Source organism: Arachis duranensis, chromosome 3, assembly GCF_000817695.3.
Source record: "Arachis duranensis cultivar V14167 chromosome 3, aradu.V14167.gnm2.J7QH, whole genome shotgun sequence".
Taxonomy (NCBI): Eukaryota; Viridiplantae; Streptophyta; class Magnoliopsida; order Fabales; family Fabaceae; genus Arachis; species Arachis duranensis.
This window is the reverse complement of record NC_029774.3, coordinates 128497480-128514646: the sequence shown is the minus strand read 5'-3', so window position 1 is coordinate 128514646 and position 17167 is coordinate 128497480. Positions and strand designations below refer to the sequence as shown.

General features: G+C 32.9%; 1 protein-coding gene across 1 annotated transcript; it reads right to left on the bottom strand.

Moving 5' to 3' along the window:
- Positions 1 to 415: 415 nt before the first annotated feature.
- On the bottom strand, positions 416 to 4511 carry LOC107481879 (potassium transporter 25). Its single transcript, XM_016102224.3, has 9 exons — positions 4088 to 4511; positions 3742 to 3970; positions 3398 to 3628; positions 3058 to 3114; positions 2907 to 2963; positions 2525 to 2785; positions 2388 to 2440; positions 2182 to 2299; positions 416 to 2042 (listed from the first exon to the last, which is right to left on the bottom strand). The coding sequence occupies exons 1-9, from the start codon at positions 4145 to 4147 to the stop codon at positions 712 to 714; spliced, it is 2397 nt and encodes a 798-aa protein (XP_015957710.1). The 5' UTR covers positions 4148 to 4511; the 3' UTR covers positions 416 to 711.
- Between the last annotated feature and the right edge of the window lie 12656 nt (positions 4512 to 17167).

Genomic DNA, 17167 nt, shown 5'->3' with positions numbered 1-17167 from the left:
AGATACACTTAAAATCAAAAGATATTTAATTTATTGGTGTAAAAGTATTAAAATGTTCTTACAAATTACTTTTTGACTTAATTTTTTATGTTTTTTATTATTCACAGCATTTTTTAATTTGACCGACTAAAGATTAATTTATTGTGAATTTAAATTTTATTTAAAGTTCTATTACTAGTAAATGAATTACTGCATACAAGACAGAATTCTTGATGTTATTCAAAAGAAAACTCTCCATCAACTCTTCAGCTCAAATTATCTCTTATTGGTATGAACAAACTATTTTTTATCTTCGTCTCTTTTGTATTTTTTTATTTTTATTAAAGATAATTTAATATAAACAAAAAAGATAAAAAAAATGTATCTTTTATATTTTAAAAAATATGTACAAAAAAAGATTACCATACATTTTATTTTGTTCGGGTAACAACTAATGAACTAACAAGTAGTCAAATTTATACGTGCATAACCTTTAGCCGGGTCGTGACATTAACAAAAAGAGTTATGTATAAAAACGACTGTTTCTATAAAGATATCTTGGCGGAAGCAAGTAACCATCCCTTTCGTGCATATTACAGTTGCAGGGATAAGAGGCCTTGTTTCCTGCGTATATATAACATATATCTGTCCCCTCCTCCGTAAAGGCAGCCGCTCGCGCGCTCCTCCTAATAAAATAGCGAAAACAGTGTAGGTTGTTGATCTGTATGTGTTCTATATAGTACATACCATACCAACTTCTACAAGAGCAGCATGAGGGATTTTGAGAGCTACGGGAGGCTCTCGACAGTTTTTCTCACTAAAACGATACACCATGATTAAGAATCTCTTGAGAAAGTTTGAGCCGTCACGCACCACTAGGTGCGATTGGCCCAAGAAATAGGCACTACCGCTCTCCCTGGCATCAATTAGGTCCAAAAGTTCCTTCCTCACACATGGCTGCATTATTTTAGGACTATTAACAGGCAGCATGAACCGAACCTTCTTTCGCTTCTTCTTGCTTGTACACTCCGTGTCAGGAACTGGACTGATCTGAGATTCATTGTTCACCGCTGGACCCTCATCTGCATCCAGAGGAACTAGAGCATTGTTATGTCCATGCGTTGTTGAAGAATTCCCTACAACAATCATTCTTTCATTTGTGGCGTTGGCGGCATCCACGGATTCAATATCTCTCTCCTCAATGGAAATGAATTCCCCTATGGAACGAATGATGTGCTCCTCAAAGTCGCCAGTATCCCTGATGTGATCGCAGTATCCATATCTGACGATGCAGCGGTAAATCTTGTAATCTTTTGGGCCAATCCGGCCTATGAGATACCTTTCGCCTTCGGAGACATAAGGCACCGGCATAGACTTGAAGGATACCATGATCAGGACTTGATGGAAGGCGGGAAGATTAGTAATGAAGTGTGAGAAGAAAGCCGGGATTCCTGCTACAATGTCGGTGTAGATAAAGCCAATCCCAGGGACCCTGGCTATCCCGAGGCCCGGACTCACATCTACGAGCCATTCTGTTGAGACCTTGTTTTGCATATCAAACTCATACTTCTTGACAGTTCCATAGTGCCACGAGAGCATGATTGTCATTGTGATTGTCAAAAGAACAAGCAGATACCAGGCTCCCTTGTGAATCTGTAGCAGACAAGCAGAGAGATACACCGCCTCAACAAAACCAAAGCATAGCAGAAAGCACGCGGATACGCTCAAGTTCTTCTCCCAACACAATGAGATGATAAGTGACATGAGACTAGTTGTTACAAGCATTCCGCAAATTATAGCCAAACCTGCTGCATAGCCAATCTTCACCATGTCTCTGAAACTAATTGTGACGGTGAGACTGAGAATCATCAGTAGCCAGTTGACATCAGGAATGTAAATCTGGCCGTGTATTGTTTTTGATGTGTGAATCACTTTCACTCTGGGAAAGCAGTTTAATGCCAAGCACTGTTTGATGATGGAGAAACTCGCTGTGATGGTTGCCTGGCTTCCTACTGCTGAAGCAAGTGGGGATAATATTATGAACACATGTTTGCAATAATGACCTGCAAGGGACACCACACCAAACTATATATATCACTTCACCCAAATACTGAATTTTCAAAAACAGATCAAAATATATATGGTAGAAATTCAGGTAGTTAATTGCACCTAAATTTCTACGGTACATTCCATCCAACTTACGTGGCATAGATTGACTAAAATGGTTGAAATCTCTAGCACCTAAATTCCTGGAGATATATGCAGCCTGACCGGCATAGCATAAAACAAGAATCGGGTAGATCAAGCATATAAATGTAATCTACAACAGAGTAGACGCATAATTAATGCACAATCTGATAAGAATTAACTTTGAATTACAATGCACAAATTAGAATTATGTAGTATACTTTAATTGATTTCTTGGAGAAATGGCCTAGGTCTGCAAACATTGCCTCTGATCCTGCAAAACAGTAGAACATCGTGCGTATCATATTAAACGATATCCGAAACAAACCCTAATTGATGAGAAAAATAAATAACCTACCTCCCACGCATAGAATGATGCTTCCTAACAATTTCCATCTGTGATAATTGAAATTTCTGATAAATTTGAAGACGTATACCGGGGATATTTTATAAATGATTTTGACATCCCAATGGAAAATATTATAAATTCCCACCACTCCAATAAACAAGAGCCAAGCAGAAATAATTGGAGCAAACATGAAGCCAATTTTACGCGTCCCACAGTTCTGCAACATGAACAAGCCAACCAATATAGCACACGCAGCGGGAACAGTTACATCTGCAATATGTAATGTTCATTAGATAAACAACACATTAACTGACATTCATTGATCAAGTTAGTTGTAAACTCAAACTGGTGCTGTAACTTTTTTCTCAAGCAAGGTACAAACTGTACTTACATCTGTGTAAGGCATTAGACACTGTGTCTGACTCGCGAGCACGGCGTGACGATGGATCTGCTTATTATTTATTTACAATTAACTGATAAGCCAATCAAAAAGCAGAGAGAAAAATTCTGCTAGCATCATTGAGTAAATTAAATGGCCTTACACATGTCTGCTATTATATCAGATAAGGATCTCTGAACGCCAGTAGAAGCTGAAAACACTGGTGGTAAACAGCCAGAAAAATACATAATAATGTAAGTTGATGAAGAACAATGTAACTAATCACACAAGAAAGAAACAAATGTTAGAAGATTGTATATACGAGGAGTGTTAGGGGATCAGCAAGTTTTGTGATTTGTAGTCATCAATTAGCCATCATTGATATTTTTAATGGTGTGAGATTTTATCTAATAGTGTGAAATTATTCACTTTTCTTTTGCTGGTTAAGTACTGGCCAAATTTTAATAAAAATGCTAACCCCCTAAACTTTCTCTTGTATAAACCTGAAAGAGCTGGAGTGAGCACTGCATCCCCAATGGCCATACAGGAACCAAAGAGGGCTAAGAACAACAGTAAATAGTGACAGATCTTGCTTTTCTCAATGACCCTTCTTGCTCTGATCTTTGAAGGAGTTCTCCCCTCACAATTCATAATCTGATTGGCACTTCTATCACTAGGGAGCAGGCCAACTTTTGCATTTCTACACAATAGCGAGTACAACGCAAACGTACCACCTAGGCATAATCACATAACATCCAAGTAAGTCCTTCAAAATCTGATGAATTGAATTGAGGGAATTAATCAATGGCGGTTATAAATTTAAAGATACTTATTAGTTATTACTTACCCTCTCCTTTATCATCAGCCTTGAGCACTATAGAGGCATACTTAAGCAAAGAAATGATTGTCAAAGTCCAGAAAATGAAGGAGAAGAGTTCATAAACGACCTCCTCCGATGCAAGAGCTTTCGCATCCATTGTACCGAACACATATAAGGGTGCAGTGCTAAGTTGACCATAAACTACTCCAACAATTTGAAACGACAGGAGGATCTCTTGCTTCCATGTTTTCTTCTTCTGAAAAATCAATTGAAAACTGTGAAAGGACTCAATAGACACAGCAATACATGATGAAGATCAGATCTTAGCCAGGTTTAATTTCATATAAACTCAATCAAGAATCAAGAAATATACCTGAACCTTCTCACGGAAGATTTCATCATCAGGACACAGTGGAGGAGGAAGATCCATCATAAGTGCAGGATAAGCAGAAGATAAGCTTGGAAGGAAATTGGAAGTGAGTGTTTGTGTGGAAGTAAAGGTGAGTAATGAGAAGAAAGTTAATATGAATTGGCAACTAATAATAATAATAATGATAATAATGGCGATAAAGACAATGGCTCATTCATAGTATCAGACGGAACACACTAAGAGGATCCCCTCTCTAGATTCTAGACCTTGTCACCCGGAGAAAACAACATATAGTGATTGATTGTAAATTGAAAGGTTCATTGATAGTGATACCAACGGTGACATTGACTTCCAGAGCGTTTGTCACTGTGTCAGTCCTATTTTCATTCTTTCTGTCTGTCCATCATTCATTCATGAAATTGGAAAATGACACTTTGTTGACATTCTATAAACTCACTTGGTTTTCAGTCACGGATATATAGATATGGCGAACAAAATCAATAACAAGTGCACATGCATGTTGAAGGGCTGCACAGCGTGATCTATGAACCATGCATCTGGATTCTCAGACAATCACAGCACCTTGTAACAGCTCCTTCAATTTATTCTAGTTTGATTCGATCTTTTCAAGTGAGAGAAAAGTATTTTAAAATATTAAAATGGCCAGTAATAGATTTGAGAATAAAAATAAGTTTAAACTATGTGTAAATAAAAACAGGTATTTTATTCTATACAAAGTTATTAGAAGTTAGAAGTAGCAGATCGGGTGATTTTCTGCTGCTCTATATATATAGTTCAACCATGTGGATAGGGGTGGCAATATGTAAACTCAATTTAATAATTTAATATATTTTTTTTACATAAAAATAAATTTTATTTTATATTATTATCAAGTTATATAATAATGTTATACATTTTTTTGTAATTCTCCGGTAAAGTCGGGTACCTGATAGTTTAGAATGGAATAGAGTTAGAGTTGGATCCAAACCCTACCATACCTTACCCATTGCCACCCCTACACGTGGACAGAAAATATAGATAGACAATTAATGGGAACATGTGCTGGTTTCTTCCTAAAAAGATATCAAACGGCACAAGCCAATAGATACTAAAAATAAAGTCACATGATCTGATATTTGTAAGGAGAATAAATTGGTCTTGTATATATGTGGTCATGCATGTTCAAATCGGATTTGAAAAGATTAACTACTATAAATCTATGATCATACAAGAGGAAATTGATAATTGATAATTGATAATTGATAATAGGACAGTAGGTGTTGTGGATGAATGATAATTGATACCATGACAGTGCAGAGAAGATAAATAACGAAGGTTCTCCTATGGGGGAAAGTGCAACTTATATCCAATAATCGCTCTGTATTTGTCTGAAGTCTGAACTCTGAAGTGTATGTATGTGTCTATAGATCAATGAAATTGAAAAGCAAGCTTTCCAAATTCCAACCAGGTACACCATTGCATTCAGTAAGAACAGCTAATAAGTATTTGCCGAAACCGTGAGCTTCTGTCTATTGTGGTTGAGCAAGAAGAAACCTCTCTTGCTGTAACTTTTTTTTTCCATGGTCCCTGTCGGATCAAGATTCGGATTTAAACTTTATTTAAAAATTTGTTATTGATTAATCAATTATTAAATACATAAAAAACTAATTTTATGGTGTCTATAAGTTTTTGTCTAAATTTTGCTTAATTTATTTTTTTTAAGCAAATTTTGATTTTTTAAAAATTATTTATTTTTATATCTTTTAAATTAAATAATAATTTTTAATCATTTTTAGTAAATAAACACCATCTTTTAGACACCATAACATTTACCTATCTAAAATAAGATTTAAATTTTGAATAATTACTTAAATAAACTAGTTGTTTTATTACTAAACCAATTTAAATTAGTTCCTTTTTTTATTTAGTACAAATATAATTACTGGAATTTTTTTTATAGTTTCACTTTATTACTACTAAAAGATTTTGTGCCTTTAATGGGCTGAAATTTTATATATGAAAAGTTTATGGTGTAATAACAAAAAATAGAATTTTGGATAAAATACAAAAATATAGAGATAAATTTTTCGTATTTTGTGAAAGCTTTTTTTTAATCTTTTTCAATATATGAGAAAAGATTTTTTTTTATCGCAGTCAGTCAGCAAGAAGTTTTTTTATATTACTGTTTTTAGCTTTTTACATTCTACAAGAAATATTGGATTTTTTTTCTTAGATATTGGTATAATCTTAGTGTAATATTTAATCATTGGATTTTTTCTTAAATTAAAATATACAATATATGGGGAGCGTATTGTCAATACAAGGGGGCGTATTGTACTGTTCCCACAATTTCGAAAAACATCATAAAATTCAATGATTGAGTATTACATCCAAATTTTTTCAATATACAAAAAAATTAACCGAAATATTGAAGTAGTTTCAATTTTTCAGTATTGAAATGTCAAATACGTGGCTACCATTTAACCTTTCTGCAATCTGCGAAAAACAGGATTGTTAGGTTGCAGCAAGTTTTACCAGACCTGTATCTTCCGTGCAACCTTTTTGCAATTCGCAACGAGTAAAGATTCAATGTTGTCATTGTTCATTTTCATAAAGTACAAGGTGTTTTTTTGTCAGAAATTATTTTTAATATGGAAATGGAGATGGTGTTTTGGTTGAATATTGATATTTGAAGTGTATTACAGTATTGTGGAACTCATTCAACACGCCCCCCACGTGTTGCACCACGCTCCCCACGTGTTGCACAATACGCTGCCACGTGTCCAACACGCCCCCCATGTGTTGGCCAGGATGCTGCCACGTGTCCACCACGCCCCCCACGTGTTGCACCACGCCCCCTACGTGTTGCACCACGCCCTCCACGTGTTGATTTTTTACCTACAAAATCCACTTATCTGTAATTACACCAAATAATCCCATTTTCCAAAAAAACACCAATATCTCTTCCATATAAAAAAAATCAGCCTTTTTTTGTTTTAAAAAATTACACTTCCATGTCAATTTTTTTATTTTAAAATAATACGATTTATTTATTTAATTTTTATTTGTAATTTATGAAAATTTTAAATTCTCATAAAAAAATTTATAATATAATTAATTATTATCATCCTTTTTTTATTTTAATTATTATCACTTTTATTTTTATTATTTTTATTGTGTAATTATATTTTATTATTATCATTATCTTATCTACTTTCATTATCACCAATACAAATATCATCAGTAATAATATTACATATTTTTATTTTTAGTATTAGATTAATAATGGTGTTTGTCTGAATTGTGAACTGCTATGGTATTTTTCTAAAATGTGACGGTGTCAATTGTTTAATCTCATCTTTTATTATTCTCTCTCATATTTATTTTTTGTCTCGTTTATAAAATTAATGGTGAGAGATCATACTTTATTCTCTCAAGTGTTAAAAAAATTGAAAGGATTCATTTTCTATAAAAATGTGCAAATTTTAATATCAATGTGCATTTATTAAAAAAAACTTTTAAGTAAACCTTGTGCCTTTAGACTGTATTTAGAAGAGAGAATGAGACTAAAAGAAAATTGAGATTAAATTAAGTCTTTATATTATATTTAGTATAAATCGTATATGTTTGAGTTATGTTTCAATATTTTATTTGATTCAAGATAAATATAAAGACTAAAATAAAAATAATCACTAAAATTTTCTTAATTACTAAAAAAACCTCTTCAAACTCTTAATTTTCAAAATCTCTCTTCGTTTTCTTTCACGCAAGCTCAGCTGCCATTTTCCATCACCTTACACGCACTCTCATTTCTATCGTTCAGCTACCTCCGGTGCAACAAATCTTTCCTTTTTTTCTTTCTCTTTTTTTTTTCACCCTTTAGTACCCTTCTCTCTCCCTTTCTTTTAGCCACTCTATTTTCACCGAACTCACCACCCTCTGTTACTGTAAGTGTCACCGTTTTCACCATGAATGTTGTCGCGGTCATAGCTGCCACCACTCTGACCATTAGTGCCATCAGAAGTACCCTTGAAACACTCTGCCGCTCTCGCCATTTTCCTTACAATTTCAAACTTAATAATGAGCTTAAAAGCTCGCGCTAGAGAGGAGTTGGTCGGAAAAAAAATTTCGTCGTCGGGCCTTCAAAAACAATAGCTGAGCCAACCACTGATATGGAAAAGATATTAATTTCGCATAACTACCAGCAAGTATATCGAGTCGTATCAAGTAATAAAACTCACAAGAGTGAGGTCGACCCCACGAGGATTAAAGGATTCAGCAATCAATAGTTAGTTGATTATTCTAGTTAGACAGTTCATATTGTGATGTTGAGCAAACAGGAAATGTAAATGGCATAAAAGTAAAATAAAGCAATAAAGTGCAAGAAAAATAAATGACATGAATGTAAAGTACAATAAAGTAAAGTGCTGGAAAGTAAATTGCAAGGAATGGAAAGTACAATAAAGTAAAGTGCAAGAAAGTAAATGACAGAAAGGTAAAATACTAGAAGAAAAAATAAAAAGAAAGCATTGGGATCAAGAGATATTGCATTCTCAGGATCAACAATTCTCATCTCCTCTTCAATCATGCAATCATTGATCTCTTGGAAAATCATAAGAAATCAAATCCCAATCTCTTAGTGATTTGATTTCTCTAAACTTGATCAATTGCCAATCTATTGATCTAATTGGTCATGAGAAGAGATGAAGCTCAATTTCTTATTTAAACACCACACAACCCTCAATACCTCAATTCAAAGTGGTTACATGTCACATACTGGACTAAGAATGTATTTATCAAGAGGATTATGAGAGAAGAGTCACAAATTGAATTCTATGACTTCTTTCTCAAGTTCATCATGGAATTGTAATAGATCTAATCCCTCTCTCGATAGTAATTAGATCTTTGAAGTACAAAGACTCTCTCTAAAGAAGTAATGAAAGAAGAATTGAAGATGAAGAATGAAAAGAAATCAATCCATTAAATTGTAATAGATCCTTCTTTTTTAATAGAAAGAGTTAGTGACTTATAACTAAATATTTACAAAGTGATGAGAAGGAAAATGGAGGAGAAGAAGAGTGCGTGGGTGAGAGTCCGAAGACCCCTCCCGGTAGTCGTCCTCCTATGTGAAAACTAAAGCCTGTTTATAAGCTATCCTAGATTACAAATTCAAATGAAATTAAAAATAAATTACAATCAAATGAAAATTAACTATTTTAAATGATTCTTGTGGCCTTGATTGATTGAGTGGTATTTGTGGGATTTGCATGCTTGAAGTTTGAGTGGACCTTGAGTAACTTTAATTGAATTAAAACCAAGCTCCAGGCTGGCGCTCTTGATTGTGAGCGTGAGTAAGAGCGTTGAGGGAGAGCGCTCGGCCTAGCTCCAGGGGTCCTTGGCATGTATTGGGCGCTCTTCTGGGCACTAGTTTGGCGCTTACTAAATGAGCGCCCAAGTAAGCGCTGATGGTTGCTCTCCAGGTGCTCCTTTGCAAGGAATACTTTATCTTGTGCTTTTTACTTCCTTTTCTTCCACCATTTTCTACAACATAAATCAAATCAAAGAGATGAAAGTAATCTATAACTTAAGCATAAAAATACTCAATAATTAAGCATTATGAATTAGTTTTTGTCATGAAAAAGGATAGAACAACATAACATGATGCTCATGCATCACAACACCAAACTTAAACTTTACTTGTCCTCAAAAAAATAAAGAATCATATAATAAATTTGACAATCCAAGGTGAGAAGAATAGCAATTTAATGTTCATGATTAGCTAATTTTTTATGCATGCAACAATCACAAAAGAGATTCAAATGATTGATGTTTCTATCTATCTCACTTTATGAAATATTTTCTTTATATCCCTTCCTTGAAACAAGCTTTTTCATTTTCTTCTTAGCTTAGCTTCTCGGGTGCTTTGCACCATTAGTTAAAAGCTTCGACTCTAAATGCTTTGTTTTCAAGTATTACCACTTGATACATAAGCACCACAAACATTTAATTAGAGGACTCTTTAAGCTCATTTGTTTCTCTTCTTTACTCTATAATCATTGATGCTTAGAGCCTTGAGCTTTGAGGGAGTGCTTTGCACTTGAGTCTAGCCTTGACTCTAAGTGTTTTGTTTTCAAGTTTTTTGCTCGATACATAAACATCACAAGTACTTGACAAATGAAGCGTCATTGATACTCAGAACTTTCAGCTTTCTTATTTTCCCTTTTGCTTTTACTTGATTTAATTGATTTGCTTTTTCAAAGTTTTCAAGATTTTTAAAAATTTCATAAAATATCCTAGATGAAAACTTCAATTAAACAAATTCAAATGCAATTGAGCAGCAAATTAATTATGCTAGCCTCCCAATACTTATAAGCTCATGCTAGCTTCTTCTTAAATTATCTTGTTTGTTTATGGTCATGATATTTAATTACTTTGACCCACAAAATCCAAATTGGTATTTATGATATCACAGCAATATATTACAATTCAAAAATCAAACTATACTTATACAAGAGGAATAACACACATGCATATAAAAAATAGAAGACAATCAAGCAATTGAATATACAGGAAACAAATAACAGGAAAAGGAACTTTACCACCTTGTAGTTCATCTTCATTGTTGTTGTCACTTTTCTCCTATTCTTCTCTTTTTCACACCAAACTTAGATTGATTGCTTGTCCTCAAGTAACAAATAAAACAATGGTGATGGGATTTATGATGGGTCATGAATGTCTTAAGCAATGGAATGAGAGTAATTCATGTGCTTAAGCAAGCAAAATTAAGGATACAATAAAGGCACAAAAAAAGAAAACTGAGACAATGTGATTGCATTAATAAGTGGTGTATGCATGGTACTTTGCATGAAAGGTTAGTGGCAACACCAAACTTAGTGTGACACTTTCATTTTGGAATGATGCAAGTGCCGAGTGAAGATTAAAAATCAAATTACTGCATGACAACACCAAACTTAGAATGCAATCATATGTCAAATTATTGAAAGTAAACTAAAAGAAAGATAATATTACCAACAGTTGGGTTGCCTCCCAACAAGCGCTCTTTTAATGTCATTAGCTTGACCTTTTGTTCATGTTTTCTTTTCATGGGTATCATCCTTTGTATCTTGGTCACAATCCTCTTTTTAGTGCTTTTGTTTATTGCCTTCACTTCTTTAATATCAAGACTTGGATGTTGTATGATGGTTTGAGTGTCCTCTTCATCAAGAGCTTCTTGAATTGGTGGTTCAATGAACTCACCCTCTATGTAACTTTCTGCTTCATTACAACTCCCTTGATTGATTTTCTCCTGGAGTTGTTTTACAATTTGTCCCAATTGTACCTCAAACTTTCTCATGGATGCTTCATGGCTCATGGCAAATGCTTCTTGTCTTTCTTTATTTTTGGCAAGAATTTGTGTGGTTTGAGCAAGAGTTTGTGTGAACTGAGAAAGAGATTGTAATGTTGCCTCAATTGTGGTAAGCCTAGCTTTTTGGTGGGATTGTGTGATGTATGGTTGTGCTTGGTAAGGATTATGAAATGAGTTTTGTAGGTAATGACATGAAGGATATGAATTTTGTGGTGAGGTAAAGTCAAGTGCTGAAGGCTTTTGATATGGAGAACCATGAGGTGAGATTGGGCAATCTTGCATGAATGTGCTCAAGGCACGATCAATTGATGATGGTTTTTGATGGATAGAATGTGGAGCATTAAAATCTCTTTGATTTTGATCTTTCCAACCACAACTTGAGTAGTTATTAAATTCATCAAAATATGGATCATTTTGTGGTCCTTAGAGATATTCCATTTGGTTTGATTGCTCATACTCTATCATTCCTTGTTGATATTTCCAGCCACCATTAGGATAATGACTTAAATCATTTTGTGGTGGTGGGTAATATCCCATGAAATTTACTTGATAAAAAGATGTGTTAACTCCATTCTTACTTGAAAATATTTTGTATTAAATATAATCACCGAGAAAAATTAAAATTCCTTATGTCATAAATAAGAAATTCTTAGTGAGGCAATAACATAAACACTTAAGTGGCAAGAGAAAATAAAGAACGAATGCAATTAAATGAACAAAACAAAAAGAAAAAAATATCTAATCTAGGTAATCAACCAACCAGTAGTTTGTTAATCACAATTAATCCCCGACAATGGCGCCAAAAACATGATACAGAAAAAAATTAAATTTTGCATAACTACCGGCAAGTATACCGGGTCGTATCAAGTAATAAAACTCACAAGAGTGAGGTCGATCCCACGGGGATTAAAGGATTAAGCAATCAATAGTTAGTTGATTATTCTAGTTAGACGGTTCATATTGTGATGATGAGCAAACAGGAATTGTAAATGGTATAAAAGTAAAAGAAAGCAATAAAGTGCAAGGAAAGTAAATGACATGAATGTAAAGTGCCGAAAAGAAAATTGCAAGGAATGGAAAGTACAAGAAAGTAAAGTGCAAGAAAGTAAATGACGGAAAGGTAAAATACTAGAAGAAAAAATAAAAAGAAAGCATTGGGATCAAGAAATATTGCATTCTCGGGATCAACAATTTTCATCTCCTCTTCAATCATGCAATCATTGATCTTGGCAAATCATAAGTAATCAAACCTCAATTTTTTTGGTGATTTGATTTCTCTTAACTTGATCAATTGCCAATCTCTTGATCTAATTGGTCATGAGAGGAGATAAAGCTTAATTTCTGATTTAAACACCACACAACCCTCAAGACCTCAATTCAAAGTGGTTACATGTCACATACCGGACTAAGAATGTATTGATCAAGAGGATTATGAGAGAAGAGGCTCAAACTGAATTTCATGACTCCTTTCTCAAGTTCATCATGGAATTCTAATAGATCTAGTCCCTCTCTCGATAGTACTTAGATCTTTGAAGCACAAAGACTCTCTCTAAAGAAGCAATGAAAGAAGAATGAAGATGAAGAATGAAAAGAAATCAATCCATTAAATTACAATAGAGCTCTTTTTTCTAATGGAAAAATTTAGTGACTCAAAACTAAATATTTACAAAGTGAGAAGGAAAATGAAGGAGAAGAAGAGTGTGTGGGTGAGAGTCTGAAGACCCCTCCCAATAGTCGTCCTTCTATGTGAAAACTAAAGCCTATTTATAAGCTATCCTAGATTACAAATTCAAATGAAATTAAAAATAAATTACAATCAAATGAAAATTAACTATTCTAGATGGTTATTGCGGCCTTGATTGAGTGGTATTTGTGGGCTTTATTTGCTTGAAGTTTGAGTGGAGTTTGAATAACTTTAATTGAATCAAAACCAAGCTCCAGGATGGCGCTCTTGATGGTGAGTGTGAGTAAGAGCATTGAGGGAGGGCGCCATGCCTAGTCCCAGGGGTCCTTGGCATGTATTGGGCGCTCTTTTGGGCGCTTGCTAAATGAGCGCCCAAGTAAGCGCTGATGGTTGCTCTCCAGGTGCTCCTTTGCCAGGAATGCTTTGTCTTGTGCTTTTTACTTCCTTTTCTTTCACCATTTTCTACAACATAAATCAAATCAAAGAGATGAAAATAATCTATGACTTAAGTACAAAAATACTTAATAATTAAGCATTATGAATTAGTTTTTGTCATGAAAAAGTATAGAACAGCATAACATGATGGCCATGCATCAACCACCTAGATGCCCGATCTTGATAGAAGTCGCAGAGGAGAAACTTTGTTGTTTTGTCGTGGTCAGAGTTTGTTTCATTGGACTTCATTGAGATGGATTTGGATCCAAAAGTTGGAAGCTTGGCCAAAGTTGAAGCTGTGGTGATGTTGTTTAGATACAGTGAAAGTCTGAAAGATAGAATATATGAAGCAACCGTGTAGAAAAAGAGAAGATGGCAGCTCCGCCATGATGTAGGAGACGGTGCTATTGGGGTCTATTACAGCCTCTCTCTCTCTCTCTCTCTCTCTCTCTCTCAATTTTTGTATCTGAAATTTTAGTATCAGTTCTTTTACAAAAAAACGTAATCTTAGAAGACATATTAGCTAAAGAGTCCAACTACACATCGAAGTATTTTTGACAACCAAATCTAACTAAGTTGGTCCAAACTCAACAAAAATCACTTTCTCACACCAGCGTGTATACACGTGCGTTTCAATAACGCAAAATATATCCTTTTTCGGCTTCATCTTTTCCTTCTCCTTCTCCATTTTCTCCTCCTCCTCCCTCTATTTCTTTCAAATTTGCGCACGTAGGTTCTTCTTCTTTTTCGTTATTGTCATCACCATGCTAACATCTTTATGGTTCTGATTTTTTCTGTTGCTGTCATTAAATAATTTCAGTTTATTTTTTAGTTTATTTCGGTTCTTTTGTGAATTAATTGAGGTTCCCTTGATGCTGATGATAAGTATTGACCAAATTTTTTATTACTTAAGTAATTTCGATTTATTTCTTAGTTCAATTGAGGTTCATTTGAATTCAAAAATAATTTGCATCTGTTGTTGTGGATGATTGAGTCTTTTTTACTGTTTGTTCAAAATTAAACTAATTTCAATTTATTTGTGTGTTAATTGAGGTTCACCTGATACTGCTGATAAGTATTGACCAAATTTTTTATTTCTTAAGTAATTTCGGTTCATTTCTTAGTTTATTTGAAGTTCATTTAGATCCATAAATGAATTTGATGTGTTTGTATTAATTGAGGTTCACTTGATGCTGCTGATAAGTATTGACCAATTTTTTTAGCAAAGAAGAATGAAATTATTTATTATTACTTTATTCAATTACATTAGATTCCACTCTATTCCATTCAATTAGTTCATATTTGAACAAGCAGTAAAAAAATTCAACCATCAACAAAAACACATCAAATTTGTTTCTGGATCCAAATGAACCTCAATTAAACTAAGAAATGAACCAAAATTACTTAAGGAATAAAAATTTTGGTAAATACTTATCAACAGCATCAAGTAAACCTCAATTAGCACACAAATGAACCGAAATTAGTTCATATTTGAACAAATAGTCAAAAAGACTCAATCATTAACAAAACACATTGAATTCATTTTTGGATCCAAATGAACCTCAATTAAACTAAAAAATGAACCAAAATTATTTAAAGAAAAAAATTTGGTCAATACTTATCAGTAACATCAAGTAAACCTCAATTAACACACAAATGAACTGAAATAAATTAAGAAATGAACCGAAATTATGTAATGATGGTATTAGAGAAAATCAGAACTAATAAAAATATTTGCAAAATAATGATGTTATTGGTGATGACGATAACGAAAAAGAAAAAAAAGAAGACACAACATTGGAGAAGGAGGAAAGATTAAAGAAAGAATCTCTTCTTCCTCTGTAAAAAATTCTTTTAATAATTCTTTTGACTCTTATATTTTTAAAAAACGCGTAAAGTCCTCTTGTGTTTACAAGCCAACGTTTTAATACAAGAAAGTCGAATTATATATTTTATTCGATATAAACTTTTTTTCTAAGGATCCAATATAATAATGAAAAAGATTTTGCGAATTTAGAAGGAAGAGGAGGAGGAGAAGAAGAAGGAAAGAGAGAAGGAGAAGAAGAAAGGGAAGAAAATAAAGAAGTAGAAGGAGAAGCATGATTTAAAAGTTGTTATAACAACTTGATTAGATTTAGTTAAGTTTTTTTTTTTGATGTAGAACTTTATTGTTAGCTAAATCCAAACTTAAAAACTTTTAATTGACATTAAATACATTATAGAATTTATAATTCATAATTTATATATTATAATTCATTTATGTAACAATTATTGATCACATATCATAATCACACTTGCAAATTACAATTTATAAACATAAACATTTTCTTTTAAAAATAAACTACAATCTTGATTATTTTGATCATTAATTTTTTTAGTTTTGTCATTGTAATTCATCAAGGGTTCTCCGTACTCATTGATGTACCTGAAAAGTCGAGTCTTCCTTTTTTGCTCTCGATTGGACTGAGAGGAAGAAAGTTTTTTCAAAAGGCTCACCCATAGGCCTCTAGCCGCTGATTAAAGTGAGAATACCCTAAACAATGACGCGACTTTAAATTCATTTACGATACTTTTTTTAAGAGGAAAACCAACTGCGTCATCAGCATCATATTAGAGAATAATTTTAGGAGTGGAACTGTTGCTACGAACGAAGACATTGAAAATGGACTTGAAAACAGATTCAATGTGGGTTGAGAAAAAGTAGAAGGCGACGAAAAGAGAAGAGAAGAAGCAATCGGAATGGGAGAGTGAGACATTGAGAAAAGAGACAAATGATGAAAATGAGAAAAAAGACATCATAAAATAAGAGAGAAAAAACAAATAATAAAGATAAAAATTTAAAAGTTAGAATTTTATAATTATATATAGGCCAATTTAAGTATTTTAAACAAATTTAAGGTATTAATTTAAATTAAATTTATTATTTGTGTATGTCAACTTGCACTAAACTGTCAAGTTGATATTTAATTATATACATCAACAATATTAAAATAGTGGATGGCATATTGGCATTTAGACTAATTAAGACTTATATATATATTCTTTAGAATTTTCCTTAATTTTTTCAATAACTACGAGAAACCTAATTGAAATTCTTGTTGTAACTAGTATATGGCCCTTTTTAAGTAAATCGAGTACTGATGTTATCGCGAATCGTACTAGTATCTGTTATATTATCTGTATCTAACAGTTGGCAACGTGACTGTTGCCTGTTGGTATGACATCATTCCCATTCTTTAATATAAAAATATTAATATACATATTAAATTCTCTTAAAAAACATAAATTAATAAATATGTTAATATCTATTAATGTACACTAATCTTGACACGACTTTAGTTTTCAATGATCAAAATATATTAATCGGCGAATAATATTATTCTTCTTTCAATTCATGCTACTTCAATAATAAACTTCGTTTCTATGATGGATTTTCTTAGTGGTAATAAAAACATAGTTTTAGCACATTAATATTAAATTATTTACGTATATATTAATAAACAATAATATTTAAAACATAATAAAATTAGTTTAAATAATCCAAAATTAACGTAATTAATATTTATAATGATCATTAGAATAATTATATATTTTTAAA